Raw genomic sequence first — 24,199 nt, forward strand, 5'->3', positions numbered from 1 at the left:
TGTTTAACAAAGTTCGTATGTTGATGCTGAATCTCCCCAGTAACGCTCAAACCACGCTCACTTTCGATGTGCTGTACTTCAAACTAAGCAACGAAAAGCCTACTGACACCATATCTGCATGTTTTCTATTCCTCTCAAAGTCGGTAAAGACAACTGAAGACAAATTCTTCAAGTGTTACACACGCCGCTAATTTTGGGGAATTTTTCATAATGCCCAACAAGGCCCAAGAGGTATGTGGGATTGTTTACTTTTCAATTGCAATGTACTTTTAGCATCCAAAGTTATTTTCAGTTAAGAAAAGTTAAAAAGTTAAAGAAAATAAAAGTCAAATAGTTTGGTTATTTTGTTTTGGTTTATAGGATGCTGTGATCAACCTGAAGACTCTGCAGGAGATCTCCAAGCAGCTTGGTTTTGAGTGGACGGTGTTGGCGTATGAGCTTGGCTTCAACAGAGCGGAGATCCGACGCTTCCACACCCAATCCACAGATAAAACCGCTCAGGCCAGGGCCATGCTGGAAAGCTGGTACAATTGTGTGTGCGATATTAGTGTGTGTGTGTGTGTGTGTGTGTGTGTGTGTGTGTGTGTGTGTGTGTGTGTGTGTGTGTGTGTGTGTGTGTGTGTGTGTGTGTGTGTGTGTGTGTGTGTGTATGTATGTATGTGTTTTAGTTGATGTAGTGAACTACAGTGTTCAGAACAGTGTTTCAACATTGGTTTGTTTGTTTGTTTGTTTCAACCCTGCAAATAAAATGAATCTTTTTGAACATTTCCATTATCGAAGTTCAATGGGTTATTTTGTAATTTTCATTAACTTGGTCCTTCAGTCAAGAACTTCAAACACACTCAATCTGATAGTCGTCAGAAATGCTCCACATGTTTTCCTCTTTTTGTTTTTTGCAGGTATGAGAAGTCATGGGACAAACACAACAAGACCAAACTGCTGCGAGATGGACTGGAACGAGTCGGAAGACGTGACCTTGCGGAGACACTTCACTGCCTCCACTGGGGCCACCAGAAACTGAGCCGAAGGGTGGAGCTTCCCTCCGCATTTCCTTTCCTCATCACAGTCCACAAGACCATCCACAACCAAGAGGCATTACGTAGAATCAATGATCTCAATCGAAAATGTATTTAAGGCTGTAGTTGTAAACATGTGAGTATGTCTGTGCCACTGCTAAAAAATAGTATAAGCCACTTTTAGTTTTCTAATAAGTAAAGTTTTGCAATATAGGTGAATGTGAGACTTTGATTTTTTTTTCTCCTTAAGTGACTTTTCGTTCATTGCGGAAGACACGTATGTAGTCCATGAAGTCAGAATTCTGACTTTATTCTCAGAATTCCAATTTATTTTTATTCTTTTATTGTGTGTCAAGTGTTGGAAGGGCACTGACGTCTTAGTTCTGACAAAAACAATTAGTGTGAACATTACATGAATTACAAGGATACATGAAGAGGATGAGTGCCACCTTAAAAATAAGCATATATGTACTGTTTTTTCACATTTTCTATAAAATCATGCTGATTTTATTCTCTTGTATTCTCACTTCAAAGTGATGATTCTGACTTCATTGTCGGAATTATGACTATAAAGTCAGAATTTTAAATACAATTTGAACACTTTGTTTTTAGGTGGCTTTATTAGACTAAAACATAAGAGTCAATTCAAAAATGGGTTATCATTTACTAAAATTCTATCAATACATTTATAGTGTTTTGCTTTGGGTTTTTTTTTACTAAGTAATCAAAATGATTTCCAAATAACTTAAGTCAGTTTGTATTAATACATGTTAGTGTTTGTAACTAAATCTACTATGAATCATTGACAATCAACTCTGGCCTATGTTGCTGAGCCTTGACACAACACTTGAATAACAATATGAATACATTCATTTGGATATTCAATTCAATTCACACCAAATAAACACAGTATTTTCTAGGTGCTTTTTACAGAGAGGACCCCATCAAATCTGATTTGCTGTTGGCTTTTTTGTTTGTTGTTGTTGTTTGTTGTTTTGTTTTTTTTTAATAAAACTGTTACACTGGTCGACTCATATTTGTAATTATTGCACATGTTTTAGCATTGCATAGCTCGTTACACTTTAATAAAAGTGAAACAAACATGACATTGCTTTGTTTGTATTTATAATTATCTCTATAATTAAATCAGCAACTGCCTTGAGACAGTCAGTGCTGCTCAACCAGACTTGAATTGACCCAGATAAATGAACCAATCATAAAGGAAAAACGCTGACCATCATGGTTGTATGAGCTAGCAGTCACTCAAAACGGAAACCAAAGAAAGTTGCCTTCAATCTAAAACACATAAACTCTCATTTAAATAATATTTTTTTAAATGCCAGGTTTAAATGTTTGTAATAACGTTCTACTACATCTAAGGGCTTGTTACTGGTATAGCAATTCGATATAACAGATTTATCGTCACACTTACGTGACGTAATTGTTTTATTTTGTAACGTCTTTTCGGAAGTCGTAGTACCAGCCCTGGCATTTCTGACACTTTTATCTCCGCAGAGTGATGACTGCCTACTGTAGCCAAAACATATCAAAACAACGACAAAAAATATCTTTTATAAGCCGTCGCTGCCGTCAGAGAGACTCGGTTTGGTTTCCGTGTTTTTTGTGATCCGAACGCGACATTGTGGTCGTCTGGAGACAGAGAAATGTCGGCGTTCACACACACGCAGGCGCGCGCTCAGCTGCTCGCTCCGTAGTATTTCTCCTCAAGCATATGCAGGATTTTCACGCCGTGACGTTTGTGTCATTACCAGCGCGAGGACCCTCCGTCCCCCCGTGAGTATGTCTGCCGCGTGATACGGCGTTATCCCGACGTGAAATAGCCAATTTGTTGCCGGCTGCAGGCGAAGCGATGGCTTCGGCGTTGAGCTGCTTCAGCGGTCCGGAGGTGCTGGAGGACTGGAATCACGCCCGCAGCCTGGTGGACGAGCTGAGGTCGCTGTACGACTGTCGGCTCCTCGGGGACGTGACCATCGGGGTGGAAAGTGACGACGAGTCGTCCCCGGAGCCCGGGGACGACCCGGCCAGAGGTGACCTCGCCCAGCTCTTCTTATGCAGCCGCAACGTCCTCGCCGCCGCCAGCCCCTACTTCAAGAGCATGTTCACGGGGGGCTTGAACGAGAGCATGCGGGACAGGGTGGTCATCCGCGGCGTGGACTCCGAATCGATGTCCGTCATCATCGATTACTGCTACACGGGCAGGGTGACCATCACGGAAAGTAACGTCCAGCGGCTGTACGCGGCGGCCAACATGCTGCAGCTGGAGTACATCAGGAAGGCTTGCTCCAGTTTCATGACGAGGAGGCTGGACCTCTCCAACTGCGTGGGCATCTTGAAGTTCGCAGACACCTACGACAACCCTGAGCTGAAGGACAATGCCCAAGCCTTCATCGCCAGGAACTTCCACCAGGTGTGTCACGGAGGTGAGCTGTGCGAGCTGGACCTGGTGCAGCTGAAGGACCTGCTGTCGCTGGACACTTTGGATGTGGATTGTGAGAAGAAGGTGTGCTCTGCCGCTTTGCAGTGGATAGAGGCCAACGCGCCACAGAAGAAGGAGGATGCACTGCAGGCGCTCAAGTGTGTGCGCTGGAACTTGTTTACAGAGAAGGACAAGTGCTACCTGGAGAGCCTCATGACACGACCTTTGATCGAGAAATATCTGGCGTCATTTTTTAACCGGTCCCCAGAGGACGGCTGCGGGATACCGGCGACTCTGGATGTACCAAAACACAGAATTGGCGTGAGTGCGAAAGAAATGATTCTCTTCTTTGGCCTGCCTAATGACAACATCATGTGCTGTGACCCGTACTCGGAGGAATTGTACTTCATGGCTCCTCCTTTAGAAGATCTCAGCAATCAGGACTACAAACGCTCTACGATGGAGTCCTTAATCGCCTGTGCCACACCTGAAAACAACCTGTACCTGGCCTCCCACCTCTCTAAACACTTCTGGCTGTATAACCCTGTGCTCAACAGCTGGCAGGAGTTGGCAGAGCGGCCACTGGGGAGGATACACTCCGGGATGGGCTACCTCAATGGTCACGTGTACATGTTGGGGGGCAGGAATCCAGTGACGGATGCCAGACTGAAGGAGGTTGAGTGTTACAGCATCCAGCGGAACCAGTGGACATTTGTGGCCCCGCTGCCGCACTCTCTAGGCAAAATGCAGGTGGTGGCCCTGAACGACCATTTATACGTCGTGAACAAAAGGCGGATGCTGTGCTACGACCCCAGGAGGAACCGCTGGCGCCACTGCGGCTCGCTCAGGAGGGACAAGCTCCACAAAGCCTGCGTGTTCCAGGAGCAGATCATCTGCGTGTGCGACATCCCGGTGGTGAAGGCCTACAGCCCCACCAGGGGCGAGTGGAAGAGGCTGGGCGACATCCCCATCGACAGCCGGGCTCTCAACTACCAGGTGATCCAGCACAACAGCAAGCTGCTCCTCCTCACTCAGACCTTACTGCAGCACAACAAAAACCGAGTCCTCATCCACGAGTACGACCCGGCCAGGGACACGTGGAAGAACGTCATGGCGGTGTACGTGTCCACCCTGGGGCCCGTGTGCGTCTCGACACGCGTGTACCCAGTGTGCCTGGGCTCGGCTCACAGCTTCTCCACGGAGGAGGACGACGACAGCGGCTCCAGCGCCGACTGGGACTTCGATGGGCTGACGGACGCCGATTCCGACTCTGGCAGCTCCAGCTCCTTCTCAGACGAGAACTGGTAGTGAAACGTGTTACCGTGTCAAAGGAAAGTGAATTTTATTGGAGTTTTACAGGGTGTTTTTGTCTGCCAGGAGCAGTCACGGAATCGACAACCTCTTGAAGTAGCCATCTATAATAAAAAAAGCACAAGCCGATCAAGCGGGCAGAAGTCTACCATTTCAGTTTCATATGTGAAAAACGAAGAAAAGACAGATTTGAATCCGTCGAAGTCATTCATGTGGGGTTGGGTTCGTCGCTGCAGCGTTAACAACAGTTTTAGCAGATATTAAGAAAGTATCCGAGAGCTTTTTTTTTACAACCTATGGATCTCAGCAGATGTTAATAATGATGTAATGTGAAAATCTGAGGACGTCTGGTACAAAGAGCCAAAGCATGTGCAGCATTAGCATTAGCATTAGCGTGCAGGAAACGATGTGTCTTCTGTATGAAGCACAATGATGAGGCACAGATGAAGTATTATAATTCAGTTCAATCTGAAGTGATTGTCCTCAAAAGATGAACAAAGAAATCCAAAACGGTAGAAGCTGCCGAATCGTGAAATCCCTGCCCTTCGCGTCTTTGTTTACTAAACATTGGATCGTACACATCATCCGAGAATCATTGACTCCCACAATGAGATCTAAAAGATTTGCCACATGAAATGGGGGGGTGTTGCAGTTTTACAGCAGAGATATTTTGCCACAGGAGATACTAACAAGATAATTAACTGCTGAGCCCGTTTGCAATAACTGCTGGAGCAGAGCCATTAATGCTGTTATTGGGCCCACCTGTGCTTCTCCTGCTTTGACGAGACCCATTTCTGCTGTATAAAGGGCCGTGAATCTCATTCAGCTTTGTGTCTTTTATGTGCATTAAAGTGTGCGAACGGCTGCTCCGCGAGAGTCCGCACTCCTCCCCTCGCTCGTTATACGCACAGCCCTCACCCAAGCTAACACATTCATACGTGTGAAACTGTGCGCGAAGGCCCAGTATTGCTCTCTGAGCTCATAAAGGGATATAAATCATCGAGGGGTTCCGTTATTGCTTTAACGGTTGGTATTTCTGATTATGGGAGGTGTGTGTGTGTGTGTGCGTGTGCGTGTGTGCGCGAAATCTGATATCAAGCTTGAATAAACGGAACACACCTGCTGAACATTGGCGTATATTTGTGACTCGGGTGTTTTGGATGACGGGCAGCTCAAGTGCCTCGTGTTTATGACTTCAAAAACAACTGCTTGTTAAACGGGGCTTTAAAATCAATGGTCCTCTTCATGTTGCTGATGAGACACACACGGACACACACACACACACACACACACACACACACACACACACACACACACACACAGAGCCGGAGTTTTGAAAGCTACCGTGTGAAACCTTGAAGCCAATGTACTGTGCACTCACTCAGGTTGAGGCCTCTTTGAGAGCCTCATTGCCATGACAGACTTTTACCTTTTGAACGTGTGAAATTAGATCGTTGCGGTGATAGATACGACTTTTATTGAACGTTGTTTAGTGTGTATATGTGAGTTCCTCGCTTATTTTTAAGTTAAAACTTGAGTTACAAATAATAACTTTATCATGTTTTCTGTATGGTTTAGTTTTTGATTAATTGTTTTTCTTCCAATTTTCATGAAACTGCCGAGCTGCTATCAACCTGAGCGGTCAACGCCGACACTCAGTTATCAGTTTACAAGCTTCTTGCCCTGGCTGATATACATAGTTTAGAAGAAAAATATATATTATACATGGGTTTAATGTATCGCCACATTGGGAGTTTGGTTAAACTTCCCCAGCTTCAGCTGGTTGTACTAATAAACTGATAACTGAGTGTGGTTCTCTCTCTCTCAGTGGGGGCTTGTGGAAGTGATCCATGTTTGTTGATGTGTGAGAGTGAGATCGGGTCATTGATTGTGGTTTATAAAGCTGTTTTGGTGTCAAAATTAAAATTCGTGTCAGATGAATGGAAAAAACAGTTGTTGATTCTTGAAAAAAGAGTTTTGTGTTAAAAAATAGAAGTTGCATTGCATGAAGATTAAAGACCTTCACATGGTAGAAGGCTTCTTCAGTCAATTCCAGGTGAGTGGGTGAAGAGGAACCTGCTTGTCGTTTTCCATGTTGGTGCAGCCCGGTTATATAAGGTTCATACTGGAAAGTCACCACATGGACTACAATCTCACACTCGCAGCGCCCAACCACAGATTAAACCCATGGCTATACTCGCTATAAAGCAAGAATGCTATCCACACCAATTACTTGTTTGAAAGATCAAATTCTGCCTCATAGCATCAAAGTTGTAGATTAAAATCTGGGCCAGGTTTTTCTGTGCGACACCCAATATGTGTGGGATTTCTCCACATATTCTACTTTATCCACACAGTCCAGAAATATGATCTATGCAAAATAATGACACACAGACCAGAAACGAACAACATTGTCTAATTTAAAGATAAAGGTAAGATGTTGTACCGCTACACCAATCATGTGAGTGTACAGAAAGTATAATATAAATATGTGAATGAAAATATACGTGAATAAATGGATTAAATGAGAAATGTGTAAACAAAACAACTCTTGTCTTCAATACTGTTCTGCTATGGGTAAAGTCATTCAAGAAAACGAAGAAATATTAAGAGATTAAAATAGAAACATTCCTATAAACACAAAGACAATAAACCCGCATTAAACTCTTAACTTTAGGACCGGTCATTTCAGTGACATCTATCGGCGGCGTTGTGTTTGATGAAGTCTCGCGATATCTCAGCGGCGCGACTCAGACCGCGAGAAGATGAGCAATGGCAATAGAAAACAAACGTGAGGAGGAATTTCACACAGTTTTCAGTCGAAATGACTCCCTGGAGCTCTCGTGCCACCGCGAATACGACCCCGCGAAGGCTCGCATCTTCAAAATAATCGTGATAGGCGACTCGAATGTGGGCAAGACGTGTCTGACTTACCGGTTCTGTGGGGGCACTTTCCTGAAGAACCCCGAGGCAACTATCGGGGTGGATTTCAGGGAGAGGACGGTGGAGCTGGATGGAGAGAGCGTCAAGGTGAGACGACAGAGCAGAGACGCAGTTCTGGACCAAACACTGGTTTATCCAGCTGATTGTGTTGACAAGAGAGCTGTGGAGGAAACACCACAAAGCGGTGGCCTCTGTTAACCCATCTCAATATATTCATCATTTATCTGTGGATGGAAAATCCCGACCATTATTGGGGAATTGATCAATGATTTATATTTGTGCATTTCCTCATGCTTCTTTCAGGTTTGTCTCCCTGTGACTGTTGTTTGGCTCTGAGCAGGGTTGTTGGTGTCCAACATAAGGTCCATGGACCAAAACAGGCCGTGATGCGGATTCACCGGTTTCCTTGTTAAGTGGTGACTTGCTAACTGCTTGTAAAAAAAAACAAACGATTAAAAAAAAAGAAAAAACCCTGAGAGGATAGAGACTCACACAAATGTATTGTAAATGTGGTTTAACGTCAGTACAGATTCAGATTTCTGTTGGGTTTTTAGCATGTGCAGAAACAGCAGCAACAACAACAATGGACGTCGGCCACCAGTTAGCAGGGAAATCAGTTAATCCAGAACACTGGGCCACCAAATTACCAAGCAAATTGTAAATAATTTCCAAGAAAACACTGATTTTTCCAGTGGTAAACAGGACAGTGAGACCTGAGATGTTGGCATGAAGGCCAGCGACCTCATTGTGAACATGCAAACCAGCATTAGTCTCAAAGTGGACATTTTTTATTTAGTTTTTAATTCACCGTATTCTGCCCCAGAGGGTGGCATTAAAATTGGCTTTATGTTGACGTTGTTGTAAATTTCCATATTAATTGTTTGTTTTTTGGAGAAAAAAATATAGACATTACTATCATGTATACTCTGCATCACAACAAAGAAAGACTTTAGAACTGAAATTTAAATGTGGTACAATTCTACCACCCAAGATAAATTTGGGGTGTATGTGGCCCCTGAACTACAATATATACCCGACTCTCCTGTTTAACACCCCTCCTCAATTTGTACCTGCTTGTCTTCACGTTAGGACGGCACTGGACGGATTAATAATGTCTCACAGTTCTCACCAGTTCTCTACCTGATTCCAGTGGATCGGAGGCTTTGCCTGCTAAGAAGGTCACAAAATTAGAAAATAGAAGAAAGCTATATTAAGATACTTCTTAATAGGAAGTATTAAGAAGTTCTCAGATAGGAGAAGATGCAAACTCCTCATATGCTCTGGAATCAAACTGGGTCTTTTCCCTGTGAGACCAACCACATATTCTGCTGGGCAGGCTTGTATATTTTTTTGATTTGTCAACTGATGTTTAAAAAAATATTCAAATGGATCCACTGTCCCAACTGATGTGTATTCACTTCGTGGTGGTCATTGCTTTCGTTTGAGCAAATTCCACTTGCTTCCTAAATATCAGCATAATAGTGTTTGATAATGATTGCAAATATTTCCTTACAAACTGCCCGCTTCACAAAATACACACTTTAATTCATTATTTTGCCTTTTTTCGGGAATGGGCCACTATGGCATTGCGAGGACGAGCTGTGTTTAATTATCACGCTCTCCCTATGTGTTTTCTACGTGTTCTATGTGTGTCTTTTCTCCGGCTCCTCATTAGCTTCACAGTGTAATCCCAGGCCTGTCGTTCACCCTGCATTTCCTCCTCTGTGCCGTTGCAGTTGCAGATTTGGGACACGGCCGGCCAGGAGCGATTCAGGAAGAGCATGGTGGAGCATTACTACCGCAGCGTCCACGCCATCATCTTCGTGTACGACGTGACCAGCCTCGCCTCCTTCCACAGCATCCCAGACTGGATCGAGGAGTGCAGCCGGCACGCCGTGGGGCCCCTGGTGCCCCGCATCGTGGTGGGGAACAAGTGCGACCTGAGGGAGCGGCGGGAGGTGCCCACGTCGGCAGCCCAGCGTTTCGCTGACAGCTACAACTTCCCCCTGTTTGAGACCTCGGCCAAAGACGCCGCTGAGAAGGAGCACGTCGACGCCATTTTTCTGACTTTAGCTTACAGGCTGAAGAGCCACAAACCGCTGAGACTGAAGCAGCCGAGCGCGAGCAGCGTCACACAGCTGTGGAACCAAAGTGAGCAGGATGAAGGATCTTGTCAATGCTGAGGCCGGCGTCATCCTTTACGGATGATTTGGAAGTGTTTAGAAGGCAACGACAGCCTCCAGGAGTCGTAACGACGCCGAGCTAATCAGTGTCCTGTAGTTCCCATATTGATTAGGCAGGAAGGACAGAAGCCTGCCTCGTCTAAGGCCCAGCAAGTGACGGTATATTATACCTATGGGTTTGCACAATTCCAAATCAACATTTCAAGAAAAGCATGAACGCGTATGGATGAATGCCAAGTATTTGTAGCTTCGACTGCACATGAAAATCACTTTTTGAGTCGGCAGAACGTTGCCGATCGCACTTTATTAGATGAATGATATGCAATCGTAAATTGTCCAACAACACTAGCAACTGTAGCACATCCAGAAAAAAAACCCAAGATGTACAGTGATTACAGAGATCTATTGATTTCTGTGTGTGTAAAGGGACCAATGAGATGCAATGAAACTGTGAAGAAAAAAAAAGCTGCAACCATTGAGATGTTTGAAACATATACATGTTACCCAGTGGGACTTTGGTGCTTGTTATTTGACGTTTTGCCTCTGCTCAATTGCCCGACACGATTTCTCGACTCGGTTGAAAAGCAAGAATGGAAATGACAAAATGTAGCCGTCATATGAAAGAAATTGCAAGTCTTGCGTAGTTCACCTGAAAAACATGGCTGCCTGCCGGCTCAGCAGTCCTGGAAGTTGAGAGAATTTCACAGAGGATAATGTTGCATGTGTGTAATATGTCAAAAAGTTCTCGACTCCAAACTGTAAAGCTGCAACTCAATAAAAGCAAGTATTTTCTGTATGGTCATCTTTTTTAAAATTATTGTTCTCTGCAGATGAGTCAAACCTTCTTATAACACACCAGATTTCCCTTCAGATTTATAACTTTACTGGAGCCGATCCCTGCTGACTGGGTGAAGTCAGATTACAACGTGGACGGCTCGCTTGGTAAACACAAGAAGACATACAATCATATACTCACATTCACATGTCTGGTCAGCGGAGAGTCACCAATTTACCTGGAATGCATGTTTTTGTGGAAGTAATGCAGTACCAGGTGAATCTGCAAACTGAGCACAGAAAGGCTGAACTTGAACGTGATCTTAAGACACATTCAGATGAATTTCCACTATGAGCAATGTATAAGAATCTTTAGATATCAACATTAAGTGGAAACATTTGGAATTGTAGCACAAAAGCTGAAAGTGGTTCACGTATTTGAGAAAACTTTAAAGGCCGCCACACACTGCAGGATAATCAGGCCGATTTTAGTCCCAATCTCTCCCTCATGAGCATCGAGAGAACAGGCCTGATTGTTGGATAGCTGCAAAATAATAAATTGTGTCTAATTTTCCAGTGGTATGGAGTGTGTGTGTGATACATATATATATATATATATATATATATATATATATATACACACACACACATTTTTCTGAAAGAGATTCTTACACTGAGATCTGAACTGAGATAATGATGCTGCCATGACAACATCATTGTGAAAATCCAAACTAGTATTTGCCTCAAAGCCTTACTTTCAAGGTGAGTTTGTACAAATGCAGTAAACGGTGCATAATGAAACACTGTTGTGGTGTCCTTCAAATTGTTGGGATTGTTTTCATTTTTAGTTGGTTTTGCAAACATATAAATATTTTCATCACATATATTCTGCACCACAACAAAACAAACTGTAAAGTTTGAATTTAAATGTTATAATGACACTATTTCACTGGTCCAGCCCACTTAAAGATGAAATGGGGCTGTATGTGGCCCCTGCTGTAAACGGATGAATCATTAATTTAATAGTTCATTTTTAAGTATATTGAATTTATTGACAATAGTTTATTTGTTGAGGGTTAAATGACTGCTAATTGCTTCTGTTTGATTTTAATGCGTGACCTCCTTTTAGCGACCCCCAGTGGTCAATATGCGTAAGGGCATGCATTCCAATGGTGCGTTTAAAGACTCGTAAAATATCAATATGAACGTCAAAGCTCGTTTTGCATGTCGCTAATAACGTGAATTGTAACCTTCATTTATAAGTGATATACTTGTTCTTACATGGCAGAGTTTGCCATTTTGGAATAACACACGCGTTTGAGCCGCTGTCTTGGTGGAGAAATCTCCATAGAAAACCTATGTGTTCATATTTCCCAGCTTGTATTGAGTCAGTGAAGGCATCACGGTAACCGGGTCGTCTGTATTCTTCACGAGGCGTCAGTCCGCGGCCATGGTAACACTCTCTCAATACCGGACCGCCGATTCACCAACGAAACCCCTCAAACTGACGCCTGTTTCATGCGGGTAGGACATTCATTCAGTCCTCTCTTGAGACTGCAGTTCGTTTCACATGTTTGGTTGTTTTTTTGGGGGTTTTTTTTGTCCGAACGCACAGTCCCACGCACGCTGCCGAGGATTATAGCGTTGATTTATTTATTTGTTTGCTCGCCGGCCCTTCTTAGCAGCGGGCTAGCCGGGGAGCTAATGTCGGGGAGGCTGGAGGGTGTGGGCCGGAGGAGAGGCTCGTCTGTGGGGCTGCGGCGTGTTTAGCTGTCAGGTGAACCGTCTGCGCTCATTAACGCTACAGCTCGATTAAAAAAAATTAAAAGAGAAGAAGAAAAATAAAACAAACATCCTCAGTTTCATTCTAAGTTTCCTTGCAAGGATTTGCATGGAAACTTTATAAGAATTTAATTATTATTATTATTATTTTTTTTTTACAATTTACTATTTTATAACAATTTACAATAAGGTGACTGGGATCAGTCACGTAAACATGATTGCACCAGATTTGGCTCTTCACTTTAATATCAGTCCAGTTTGTTGTGTGCTTCCTCTTTGCCTTGTGCTCTCGTGTGTTTCCTTGACGTTTGATTGCGCCTCATGCATCTCCTCCTTCTACATGTAGCTGCTATTCACCATGACTATGGCTGAGATATTTGATAACGCCAAGAAGGGTCGTGAGTACGCCCTGCTCGGGAACTACGACTCCTCCATGGTGTACTACCAGGGGGTCATCCAGCAGATCCACAAGCACTGCCAGACCCTCCGGGACCCAGCGCTGAAGGTCAGGTGGCAGCAGGTGAGTGTTCACGCCCGCCTCGATGTGCGATTTTTTTTTTTTTTTTAAGTATAAATATGAAAACTGACAGAGGCTGATCTAAAAACACTAGATTGGCAAAAAAATGACATTCAAAACCACCCTTGGTCAGAATTAATTAATGCAATCTGTGGAGGTCACATGACGCAACACCTTTCACAATAAAGGTGTCCAATTTATGTGAAATGATACTTTAGACACGTAAACTCAAAACAATTTCCAGATGATGACAAATTGTTTTAATCCTGAATAAAAATACGATATCCAGATACAGGTGACTGAGGTTTTTTTTTTTTTTTTTTCCAAATATAATAATATCTGATTAACTTTAATATGTAAATTTCAGAATAGACTGGTAAATTCTTGCAGTTACAAAAGGAGCAAAAGAAGGAAAGACTTTAACATTTGTCCATATCTGCAGTTTAATGTTACGTTTAACTTGTTCGGCCCTCCAAAGGGCAGGTTAAGGTGGATGTGGCCCCTCAACTGAAATGAGTTTGACACCCCTGATATAGATTAAGGAGAAATCAATGCAATGTGACTTTCTGACGTTTGCATAAGCGAGCAGAAAAAACAATCACAAGACAGTCAGATCGCTTCTCCTTGGAGGCACGCTTTGAGACTGTGTGGAGGAATCTGGTGGAAAGCTGTCAAACTCCACAAAGTCGGGCCCTCAAGCCCAACATGGACTTCAAATTAAGTACTCAAGAGAACCCTCATTATTATTCTGTCTTTTAAATTAATAGGATACCACGATTCTTGTAGATTTCTTATCAATTCAATGTATAAATGAGCCAAATATGCAAAACCAATGTGTGCAATTCATTTTCCGCGAGAGGCTAAATGAAAAATGACAGCTGTGGACCAGGAGCCTGTGACGTGGCTCCATGGCTACTTAACTCGAGTAGATTTCTTCATAGAAAGCGGTTCGCTCCATGGTTTGACTCGAAATTGAATGTTGAATAAATCTCTTCTCCACAAACCACGCGCAGGCCTTCACATCCTAATTCAGGAAAATAAGTACTCACGTGTTCCTATCTTGTATAAAATGTTTAATTCTGAATTGATTGTTGTACAATGACAACGTGTAACAGCGCCAACATATATATATATATATTTTGTATTAAACATTCCAGGAATAATATCCTAATAACTCATTAGTTTGGCACTTTTTTTTAACCCGCTTGTGACCAGGTGAGGCACGAGCTGACGGAGGAGTATGAACAGGTGAAAAGCATCGTGACAACACTGGAGAACTTTAAGTCGGAGAAGCCGGTGGACATCCACGCGCCTCAGCCAGAGGAGCAGAGTGCAGATCCAGCGGTTTGGCCTCCCCCCATCCCTGCAGAACACAGGTGTGTGTAGAAATGTGAAACCTGAAGGTGCATAAAGCTTCGTCTTTAAACAAGTTCCACAACCCTTTGAAAAAAAAAAAAAAGTGACGTTGTCAACGTTTTCTTTGGCATCTCTACTTAGCAGATCCAACAATTTCATATAATGAAGCTCACAGACTGAGAACAGAAAAAATTACCTGCCCACTGCCATCCTGTCCCCACTTTTTATTTCATGTGGGATTAAAGACCTGGGAGCAGGATGACAGCTTGTGGGTATTTTGTTATCAGTCTGTGTGGATTTCAAACACCTTCTCAGTGGCCAACTGTGATTCAGATGAATAATTCTTTTTTTTTTGCTTTATTAGTGTCACTTTTGGCTGAACTGATAACATTGAACTGCAAAAAAGGCTGTGGAACAAAACGCCTTTTTATGAAAGCTCTTTGAAGAGCAGAGAGACGTGTTTTGCACAATCTGTTTCATCTATACGTGCACAATGTGGCTCGCCATGTTTTTTTTTGTTTTTTTTGTTTTTTACTGGTAGTAAATTGCTGCCACTTAATGGGAACATTTGGCACACTTGGCGTCGCCACCAGTTTCCCTGTCGCCAATTATGTTTGATGTCTCCGTCGGTAGGTGTGTCCTTCGGGTTATTATTTTTTGCATCGCTTCATCCCTGTGGGTTTCTCGCCATAGAAATCCCGTTGCTCTGAAGAGGCCCAACACTGCAGTGAAGCAGCAGAGGAAGGAGTCCCCGGGCCTGCAGCATCGAGGGGCGGGGCCGGGGGGCCGCGGCCCGTCCAACCCCAAATCAGAGCGGCCGGGACCCAGAGAACCCAGAGGCGCCAAGCCGAAAGACGACAAGGTGGGATCACACCAGGGCGTTAATGGCGACGTAAACGTTTGAGTTTTTTTGTAAAGTTAAAAATAATAATAATAATAATTGTTCTGCAGGGAAAGAAGGTGAGTGGAGATGCTGATGTAGAGCACAAGAAGTTTGACGGCACAGGGCATGACGGTGACTTGGTGGACGCACTGGAGAGAGATATCGTGTCTCGTAACCCCAACGTACACTGGTATGGTAGCGCGCTCCAGTTGCCACGCAGTGTTGGTCTATAGTGGGACTTTCCCCTCGTCCCGCTGGCTGACTGATCCGCTGCTCCGCAGGGAAGACATTGCCGATCTGGAAGACGCAAAGAAGCTTTTAAGGGAAGCGGTGGTGCTGCCCATGTGGATGCCGGACTTTTTCAAAGGCATACGTCGCCCATGGAAGGTACGGCACCTCCGCCCACACACGCCATTCAAGGTCGTTTCTTTGTGAGTCTTGTTGTGCGCCTTGTTGTTCAAGTAGCGCTCTGAATATGACGGCGTTCAGCCAGCCAGCTGACGCAGCAGCGCCTCCAGCAGAAACGTCTTAACAGTATAGTCACATGTATGATCAGGGTGGGTGCGGATGTAGAAAGATCTGCTGGAGCTTTGTGTTTTTAAGCACTAAAACTCGTGTGTTTGGTGCTTCGCTGGCCTCTTTCACCCGTTCGTTGTGCGTGCCGCCATGGACGCAGGTCAAGCTAGGTTCTTCAGGTTTGCACTGCGGCTCAGATCAATGTTATTTCCTTGTCGATGCTGATTCGTGACTGTCCACGGTACGCAGAAACTGTACATTTATGAGCTCTGTTGGTTCGATGCAGATGAAAGCAGCTTTTCCCAGTTTCCAAGACAACGGTCATCTGGAAAAAAACAACAAATGTCGTCTGATTCACGCATCATTTCTTAGAAAAAAGTAATGAGCAGCTCACACCTGTGCCAGTAGGTCACTGCAGTGAGTTTCCAGTGCGACTCCCCGATACCGTGCTGTACACACATCCACTTCACTGTTTTACGCCTCTGAATGGCCAGTCTGGAATATTTCTCTTCTATCTGCTGCTGTTGAATGTCACCATGTGAGACGTTCTGCCGTAGGGTGGCCATGTGAGGGTCAACACTTAACCGGTTTGTTTTTACTGCAGAACACTGCTTTTCATTTTTCTGGTCTATGCATGCACATAATCCACTTCAGGCCTCTTATACGACTAGGACGCCTGCATTTCTTTTAATTTCATGGCTGTCGAATGCAGTCGAAATTGTACTTCAATCGATTTGTTCAAGATTAAATTGACCTTCAATAGCAGGAAGTTCTTCATTTACCGTGTGTGTTGAGAAGCTCGTGTTTCCTACGTGTGTGAGGCGCTGGTAAATCTCGTCTGTTATCGGATGGCCATGCAGAGGAAACCCTATTTGTCCGCTTTCTGGAGATCTCATTAACAAGCTAGGACTTTTAGTAATGATCAGTAAGATGCCAAACTCCTGTCAGCAGCAGAAGGATGGAGGTATAAGGGTTAGCTAGATACCGCGGAAGAGAAATTGCCTTTAAGATGAACTGGCATAGAACTGGAGGAATGTATTTTCTTAGTGGTTTGGATCCATCTGTCGTCCCGTGCAGGATTTTCCGGGTGTTTCAGTGCGCTCTCTGCGGGTGTCTGTCCACTCCCACCTGCTCCCGCTGAGATTCTGATCGTCCCCGTCTGTGTCCACGCTTTATATGGAAAAAAATCTGTCTGCTCCGTCCCACGGGGGATTTTTAGGACACTTTTAACATAAATGCATTCTGAAGTAGTGAGCGTTTCCCCCGAGTTTCCTAATAGATTATTATCGCTCGCACGTCGCTTATGGTTCATGTAGTCTCTACGAGGAAAACAAAACGTTGGACAGCAGAGTAGCTGTGGCGTTTGTCATCATTACAGAGAAGATTTGGATCTGGGTTTTGTTTTAATGTTGGACATAATGACTGAAAATGTAAGAAAATAAAGTGTTAATGTGGGCGTTGCATGGCTTGGAGGTCACTTGAAGACAATCCATGTGCACGTAAGAGGCTTTTCACACCAACCGAATAGATTCGGAGACGCTGGAAGACGGATTTTCTGACTTTGGATGTGGCCCGGCTGATCTTTTCTGTTTCTGAAGATCGTCACAGAGACACTCTACGTGGCTCCGGATAGTGTTTTAACCTTGTCGCGTTGCGTTTCAGGGCGTGTTAATGGTGGGCCCTCCGGGGACCGGGAAGACCATGTTGGCCAAAGCCGTGGCCACGGAATGCGGGACGACTTTCTTCAACGTCTCTTCGTCCACTCTCACCTCCAAATACCGAGGCGAGTCTGAAAAGCTTGTCCGCCTGCTATTTGAAATGGTGAGTGTGTGTGTGTGTGTGCAAGTTGGCAGGTACAACAAAATAAATGCTTTGCCCACAACACGCAAACTCATGATTGTTGACATGTTTTTATTGATGAGTTTGTTTTCTTTTGACCAAGATTCCAGTTTGGTGTTCTTAGTCTTAGGGACTTGGTTGCTGTTGGAATAAATAAATGCTTCTGTGACTGAGAGCATAAAGACACAATCATCTGACACGTCGTTCACTCAAGGCTACATTGTTTACAAATTCCACAAAACCGTCTAATCTATTGGTCCTTCAGACTGCAGGCTGTTCAACCTTTCTTTTAACTGGATGATCGTCCAGTTAAAAGACAGTATTGTTCATATCAGGGTATTTATTAGTACTTAGAAAAACACAGTAAAACCAATAGTAATGTTACGAAAAAGAGCTATTCGATTAATGGTTGAGTGACATTGTTGAGTTCCAAGCAGTACAGATGTTGTATAAAGCAAGTTACAGATTGTTACCAAGACAAATATAAAGAAGGTTCCGAGATCGTACTGGCCGTTATGAAGTACGTGAGGAATTAAACTTTAGAAACATTAACGCAACCCTGAAAAGTTTTAGCCCGACAGTTCATGGTGTACAATTGTGGAACAAATTGAAGATGGAGTTGAAATGATGCCCAAACATCAACCTGTTCAAATATAAATACAAACAAAAGATTTTTTGAAACATACAGAGAAGAAGAAATGTATTGCCAGCATGAGGAGAAGTAGGATCAACGTATATGTGCATGTGTGTGTGAGTGTGTGTGTTGTAAGTTTGGTCCGTGTTGATATAGTCGTTTGAAATGTGGGAGGTTCTTTTTTTGTTGATGTTTTGTTCTTTCTATACTAGTGTGGAATGTACTTTGTGTTGCTCTGAGTTTGGGGGTGGGCGCTCATAAGTGCCTTGCTTCAGCCCACTCCTTTTGAGCAGAATGTTTACTGCTCAAATAAATAAATATCATTTTCAAACGCTCATCTTTCAGATACACTGCCTGGCCAAAATAACTGTCGCCACCAAAAAAAAAAAAGGTCAAACACTAATATTTCGTTAGACCGCCTGTAGCTTTGATTACAGCATTCACTGTTTCAATAAGCTTCTGCAGTGTCCCCAAGATTTATTTCCATCCACTGCATGACGGGAGAGTCTGACCACTGCACAAAGCCAGAAGATACTCAACGGGGTCAAGTCTGGACTGTGGTGACCAATCCATGTGTGAACAAGAACGTCTCACGCTCCCTGAAACACTCTCTCGCAATTTGAGCCCGATGAATCCTGGCACTGTCGTCTTGGAATAACGCCCGTGCCGTCAGGGAAGAAAAAAAAAAACGCGAAAATTCCCGCGGAAATTTTTATTGTGCCTGCCACCTGCCCGCCCCCTGCTGCCCAGCGAGGCCCCCCGACTGTACTCGTGAGCCCGCGGCGGGGTCAAAAGTACGTGGAAACCATGTCATTAGCTAGTTATTCTTGATCGCAGCGCCAACACGAGGCCACCCACCAAATTTCAGCTCATTTGAACAAACTTGTTAGCATGCGATGCTAACACCTGCGATTTGCCTGAAAAGCGCAGAGGATACCTCCCAGGTGTGGCTGACCTCCCAGGTGTGAAAAAGAAATTCATCGATGGAGTAAACTGGTCATTCAGTATATCAGGAAGTCAGCTGATCCCATAATGTTGCTGAAGCCCCCAGATCAGGGCCCCGCCCCCACAGGCTTCTTACCCCGATGCACCCTTCAGTCTGGAACATCAGACCACATGACCGTCTTCTGTTCCTCCACAGTCTAATCTTTACCCTCCCCAGCAAACTGAAGCCATGTTTTCTGGTTAACCTCACTGATTGGTGGTTTTCTTGCGGCCACACAGCTGTCCAAGGCCAAACCCCTTGACTTCCCTTCACATTGTGCGTGTGGAAATGCTGTTGCTTTCACTGTTAAACATACTCCAGAGTTCTACTGTTTTTTCTATGATTTGATTTGGCCAAACGTTTGACTGATCGCTGACCACGATCATTCAGGGTTTTTTTTTTTTTTTTAAACCACATTTCTTCCCGGAAGCCGATGGTTCCCCGCCATCCTTCCAGTTTTTAATAATGCGTTGACCCAATTTTAGTACTTTCTGCAATATCCTTAGATGTTTTCTCTGCTTGATGCATGCCAATGATTTGAACCTGGTGTGTCTTTCGCCATGGTTGTTTAATAAATGATGACTTGTTGCCAGCTGAAAGATAATTGCCCATGCAGTCATTATCCGATAGGAGGCTTGTACCTATTTGCTTGGTTAAATCCAGGTGGTGGCTTTTTTTTGTTGTTTTTTTGGGGGGCCAGGCAGTGTATTTGTGTCTGTTACCACAAAATGATATTGCCATTTCACACTTTGTACCATAAAACATTCACTTCGCCACACCGTTGTTCTCTCAGGCTCGATTTTACGCCCCCACAACCATCTTTATCGACGAGATCGACTCCATCTGTGGCAGGAGAGGAACATCTGATGAGCACGAAGCCAGTCGCAGGGTGAAATCTGAACTCCTGGTTCAGATGGATGGTTAGTGAATCTCCAGGCCGGGATGTTGACGCCATGCAGGCGTTGCTGATGGATTGATTTCAGGAAAATTAAGAGCGTAAAAGTCGTCAAATGTCGAGGAGGAGTTTCTGCTCACAAATGTTTGATAAAAAGAAGAGTCTAGATTTTGTGTCGATCATACTTTGGAAAAGATGAACATTTTGGTGACGTGTACTTCGTTTGGTTTGGGGGTGCTCAGCAGCCTCTCGGAAAGACAAACTGGAAATTTGCAGATTTCAGGTTTGGAAACCACTGTTTCCGTTCCTATCAATTGGTTCCCAGCAGTCTATAGTAGCATTTGTGTGAAAAGCACAATGAGCTGAAATAATAGAATATCCATGCAGCAATACGACCATAAATGAGGATAAATTTCCCTTTTTACACATTATCTAAATCAGGGGTGTCAAACATATGGCCCGGGGACCAGAAGCGGCCCGCCAGAGGATCTAATCCGGCCCGCCATGTGATTTTTTTTTTTTTAAGTATAAATATGAAAAGTGACAGAGGCTGATCAAAAAACACTCAATTGGCAAAAAATGACATTCAAAACCACCCTTGGTCAGAATTTGACCCCCGACATTAATGCATCTGTGGAGGTCACATAACACAACACCTTTCACAATAAAACAATGAGTCCAACTTATGTGAAACGATACTTTAGACACGTAAACTCAAATAAATTTCCAGATGATGACAAATTGTTTTAATCCAGAATAAAAATACGATATCTAGATACAGGTGACTAAGGGTATTTTTTTTGCAAATATAATATCTGATTTCCTTTCATATGTAAATTTCAGAATAGACTGGCAAATTCTTGCAGTTACAAAAGGATCAAAAGAAGGAAAGACTTTGCATTTGTCCGTATCTGCCGTTTAACATGTTATGTTTGACTTGTTGGCCCTCCAGAGGTCAGATCAGGTTGATGTGGCCCCTCAACTGAAATCAGTTTGACACCCCTCATCTAAATGCTCGAAGAGGTTTCAGTGTCACCAACCCACGATCTTTTGTCTTTGTCCTCAGACACTGGTTAAAAAAATAAATAAAAATGATGCAGCAACCTAAACGGTTGCACAGTAACGTACATTGTGGTTGAATTGTGTTGGTTTCAAGTTGAATGTTGTGTGCTCAGGTGTGGGCGGAGCTCTGGAGAACGACGACCCCTCTAAGATGGTGATGGTCCTCGCTGCAACAAACTTCCCCTGGGACATCGATGAAGCGCTGAGACGGCGGCTGGAGAAGCGCATCTACATCCCCCTGCCCACAGGTACCATAATAATACGACTTGCCTAGTGTGTACCTGACTCCACTCTCAGCTGGGAGAATGGGATTTACAGTTAGGCCCATAAATATGTGGACAGAGAAATTTTTTTTCTTCTAAATTTGGTTCTGTACAGTACTAAAATATATATTTTTTTAATTTACCAATTCAGATGCAGTTAAAGTGCAGACTTTCAGCTTTCATTCAGTGGGTTGAACAAAGAGATTGCATAAAAATCTGAGGAACTGAAGCATTTTTTAAACGCAAACCCTTTTTTCGGGGGCTCAAACGTAAATAACTGAAGTCATTGTTGCCAATGACTGCCTGAAGTGTTGAACTCATGGACGTCACCAGATGCTGGGTTTCCTCCTTTTTAATGCTCTGCCAGGCCTTTCGGTTGCTATTTGTTTGTGAAGTTTAGCCTTTAACAGGTAAACTTCCTGCTCCGTTGGGTTGAGATCCGGTGACTGACTTGGCCAATCAAGAACATTCCACTTCTTTGCTTTAACAAAGTCCTGGGTTGCTCTGGCTGTATGTTTCTTTCTCAGGATGTACCAAACTGTAGATTCTGCCACTCTTAATATTGTAGCAATTTCACGGATGGGTTTTTTTTTTTTTTCTGTTTCCATAGCTTAAGGACGACTTGTTTCACCTGCATGGAGCGCTGCTTTGTTATGTTACGTTGTCTTCAGAGCAAAGTCTTCCAAATGCAATCAACTCCAGGCCTTTTATGTGTCCTTAGTAATGACAGAACGAAGGAATTGCCCACACCTGCCCATGCAATGGCTTTTGAGTCAATTGTCCAATTACTTTTAGTCCCTTTTAAAACAGGGGAGCACATGTTAATGAGCTGAAACTCCTAAACCATTCATTCAGTCTGAATGTGGAGACCCTGAGGTGAAAGCTGAGAGTCTGCACTTTATGTCCATGTCTATAACTATATCTGGAATATGTTTCATTAAACAAGTAAAAAGAAAATAATTGTCTATAAGGACGTAACTGTAAGACAAATCGATACTGATTGTTAAGCGTTCACTCTCTAATTGAAGTATGGAGCACACGCTCGTCTTTCTTAATCCGATGTGAGGCTGCGTCACCGTGAGGCTGTAGTTGATTAGTGGGATTTCTGTGCAGCCGTTGGCCGTGTGGAGCTTCTGAAGATCAACCTGAGAGAGGTGGAGGTGGCTGCGGATGTGGACCTGGATCTCATTGCAGAGAAGATCGAAGGCTACTCAGGAGCTGACATCACCAACGTGTGCAGGTCGGTGTAAAAACTACATGAATCACCAAACGGATTGTGGAGTTATTATCAATTAACGACTATTCTTCAGTATATTCTCGACTTGAACTGTGAAACAAAGCATATCACCGTACATCACAGCCACCACAAAAAGACTTATTGCCTATGAACATATAGATTAGCACAGAGTCTTTCTGACAGGTTTGAATTAAACTTCCCAGAAATTCAGATGCACGAATCCAGCCAAACTACTCAGCGATTCGGAGGCTGGCTCCAAATAATGTTGTCACATCAAGTCAGACCTCCTGCTGTGACGTTTCCAGGAGTCCACGTAGCTTCAGGGAACATTCCTTTGTCCTTTATCCAATTACTGATGGTGCAATTTTCCTCGCGCCGGATCCTGGAAGACATTGATGAAATTTCAAGATGGAAAAAAAATGCAACAGATGAAGTGTGATCACACAGTGTACCTGCAGTAGCTTCATACAAGATGGTGTCATTAGTGATAAAAAAAAAGAAAAAAGAAATGCTTAGATTTATTTAAACAATCATGTTTTTGAAGCTCAGTATGAAGACACTTTGTTTGCGCAGAGGAGAATCAGAGCGTCATGCGGTTCAGATTAACTGCATGTTTAATGTTTCTGGATTTCCTGATTTACACATAAAATGTCTATTTTTTTCTTGTTTTTATGGTCATTTATTTTTACAGCTATGATTCTTTTTTTTTTTTTAAAGTGCTACAGAAATAAAAGTTGAGTCAATTAAAAAAGGCAATGTCACATCCAAACACACTCTGATGGTCTTTTATTAGTGACCTACGAATGTCTAGAAATGTTTTTAGACTTGGGTCAGTTACTAACAATTGCTTTTATCTACAATCCAACTTTCCCTTTGATCCTATTTTATCACTATCTCCAAAAGGGAAAGTTGCCCTTTGATCCTATTTTATCACAATATTACCGACCTGATGGAGTTTGTGGTAAAGAGATACGGCAATGTTATCCCATGTGTGTTCAAAGTGACATTGTCACGCCAGGCCTTCAGTACTTGGAACACTTCAGATGTTCCAAAACAGGAGAACTGACCATGTGGTGCTCTGCTGCTCGTGTGCATCAGGGACGCGTCCATGATGGCCATGCGCCGCCGGATCCAAGGCCTGAGCCCCGAGGAGATCCGGGCTCTCTCCAAAGACGAGCTGCAGATGCCCGTGACCATGGAGGACTTCACCCTGACGCTCAAGAAGATTTCGAAGTCCGTCTCCGCCGCGGACCTGGAAAAGTACGAAGCCTGGATGGCCGAGTTCGGGTCGGTGTAGGTTACCGTGACGACTGACCGCAGGCGGCCCCGATCCTCGGACGTGGAAACCGAAAAAGCTTTGGAAAGGTGAAAGCCCGGTGCCTTTGAGAGTGCGTAAAATAATCCCTCAGTTTTGCTTCAGCAAGGCCAATGTGGAAAGATTTTCACCATCCAGGAAGATTTCACCTCATTTTAGAATTACTTTTTTTTTTTTTTTTTAACACTAAAGGTGGACGGGAAATCTGATTGTTTTCCACGGAGCTGGTTCTAGTGTTTGTTGTGAATGTT

The 24,199-nt window shown here is 43.6% G+C and overlaps 4 protein-coding genes across 4 annotated transcripts; all 4 read left to right on the forward strand.

Moving 5' to 3' along the window:
- Positions 1-210: 210 nt before the first annotated feature.
- Positions 211-1,134, forward strand: LOC308131723 (uncharacterized protein; the record flags this gene model as incomplete). Its single annotated transcript, XM_080498553.1, has 3 exons — positions 211-231; positions 361-524; positions 900-1,134. The coding sequence occupies 3 exons, from the start codon at positions 211-213 to the stop codon at positions 1,132-1,134; spliced, it is 420 nt and encodes a 139-aa protein (XP_080354679.1).
- Positions 1,135-2,646: 1,512 nt separating this feature from the next.
- Positions 2,647-4,761, forward strand: kbtbd7 (kelch repeat and BTB (POZ) domain containing 7; the record flags this gene model as incomplete). Its single annotated transcript, XM_080498711.1, has 1 exon — positions 2,647-4,761. Exon 1 carries the CDS (start codon positions 2,887-2,889, stop codon positions 4,759-4,761), a length of 1,875 nt encoding a protein of 624 aa, XP_080354837.1. The 5' UTR covers positions 2,647-2,886.
- Positions 4,762-7,536: 2,775 nt separating this feature from the next.
- On the forward strand, positions 7,537-9,890 carry LOC308131724 (ras-related protein Rab-33B; the record flags this gene model as incomplete). The annotated part of the gene is made up of 2 exons (XM_080498554.1): positions 7,537-7,794; positions 9,444-9,890. 2 exons carry the CDS (start codon positions 7,537-7,539, stop codon positions 9,888-9,890), a joined length of 705 nt encoding a protein of 234 aa, XP_080354680.1.
- Positions 9,891-12,804: 2,914 nt separating this feature from the next.
- Positions 12,805-23,930, forward strand: katnal1 (katanin p60 subunit A-like 1; the record flags this gene model as incomplete). The annotated part of the gene is made up of 10 exons (XM_080498407.1): positions 12,805-12,966; positions 14,179-14,339; positions 15,013-15,181; positions 15,271-15,392; positions 15,484-15,589; positions 17,381-17,539; positions 19,970-20,096; positions 21,247-21,381; positions 22,510-22,636; positions 23,732-23,930. The coding sequence occupies 10 exons, from the start codon at positions 12,805-12,807 to the stop codon at positions 23,928-23,930; spliced, it is 1,467 nt and encodes a 488-aa protein (XP_080354533.1).
- Positions 23,931-24,199: the final 269 nt, after the last annotated feature.

Source organism: Blennius ocellaris (genome assembly GCF_963422515.1).
Source record: "Blennius ocellaris genome assembly, chromosome: 6".
Lineage (NCBI taxonomy): Eukaryota > Metazoa > Chordata > Actinopteri > Blenniiformes > Blenniidae > Blennius > Blennius ocellaris.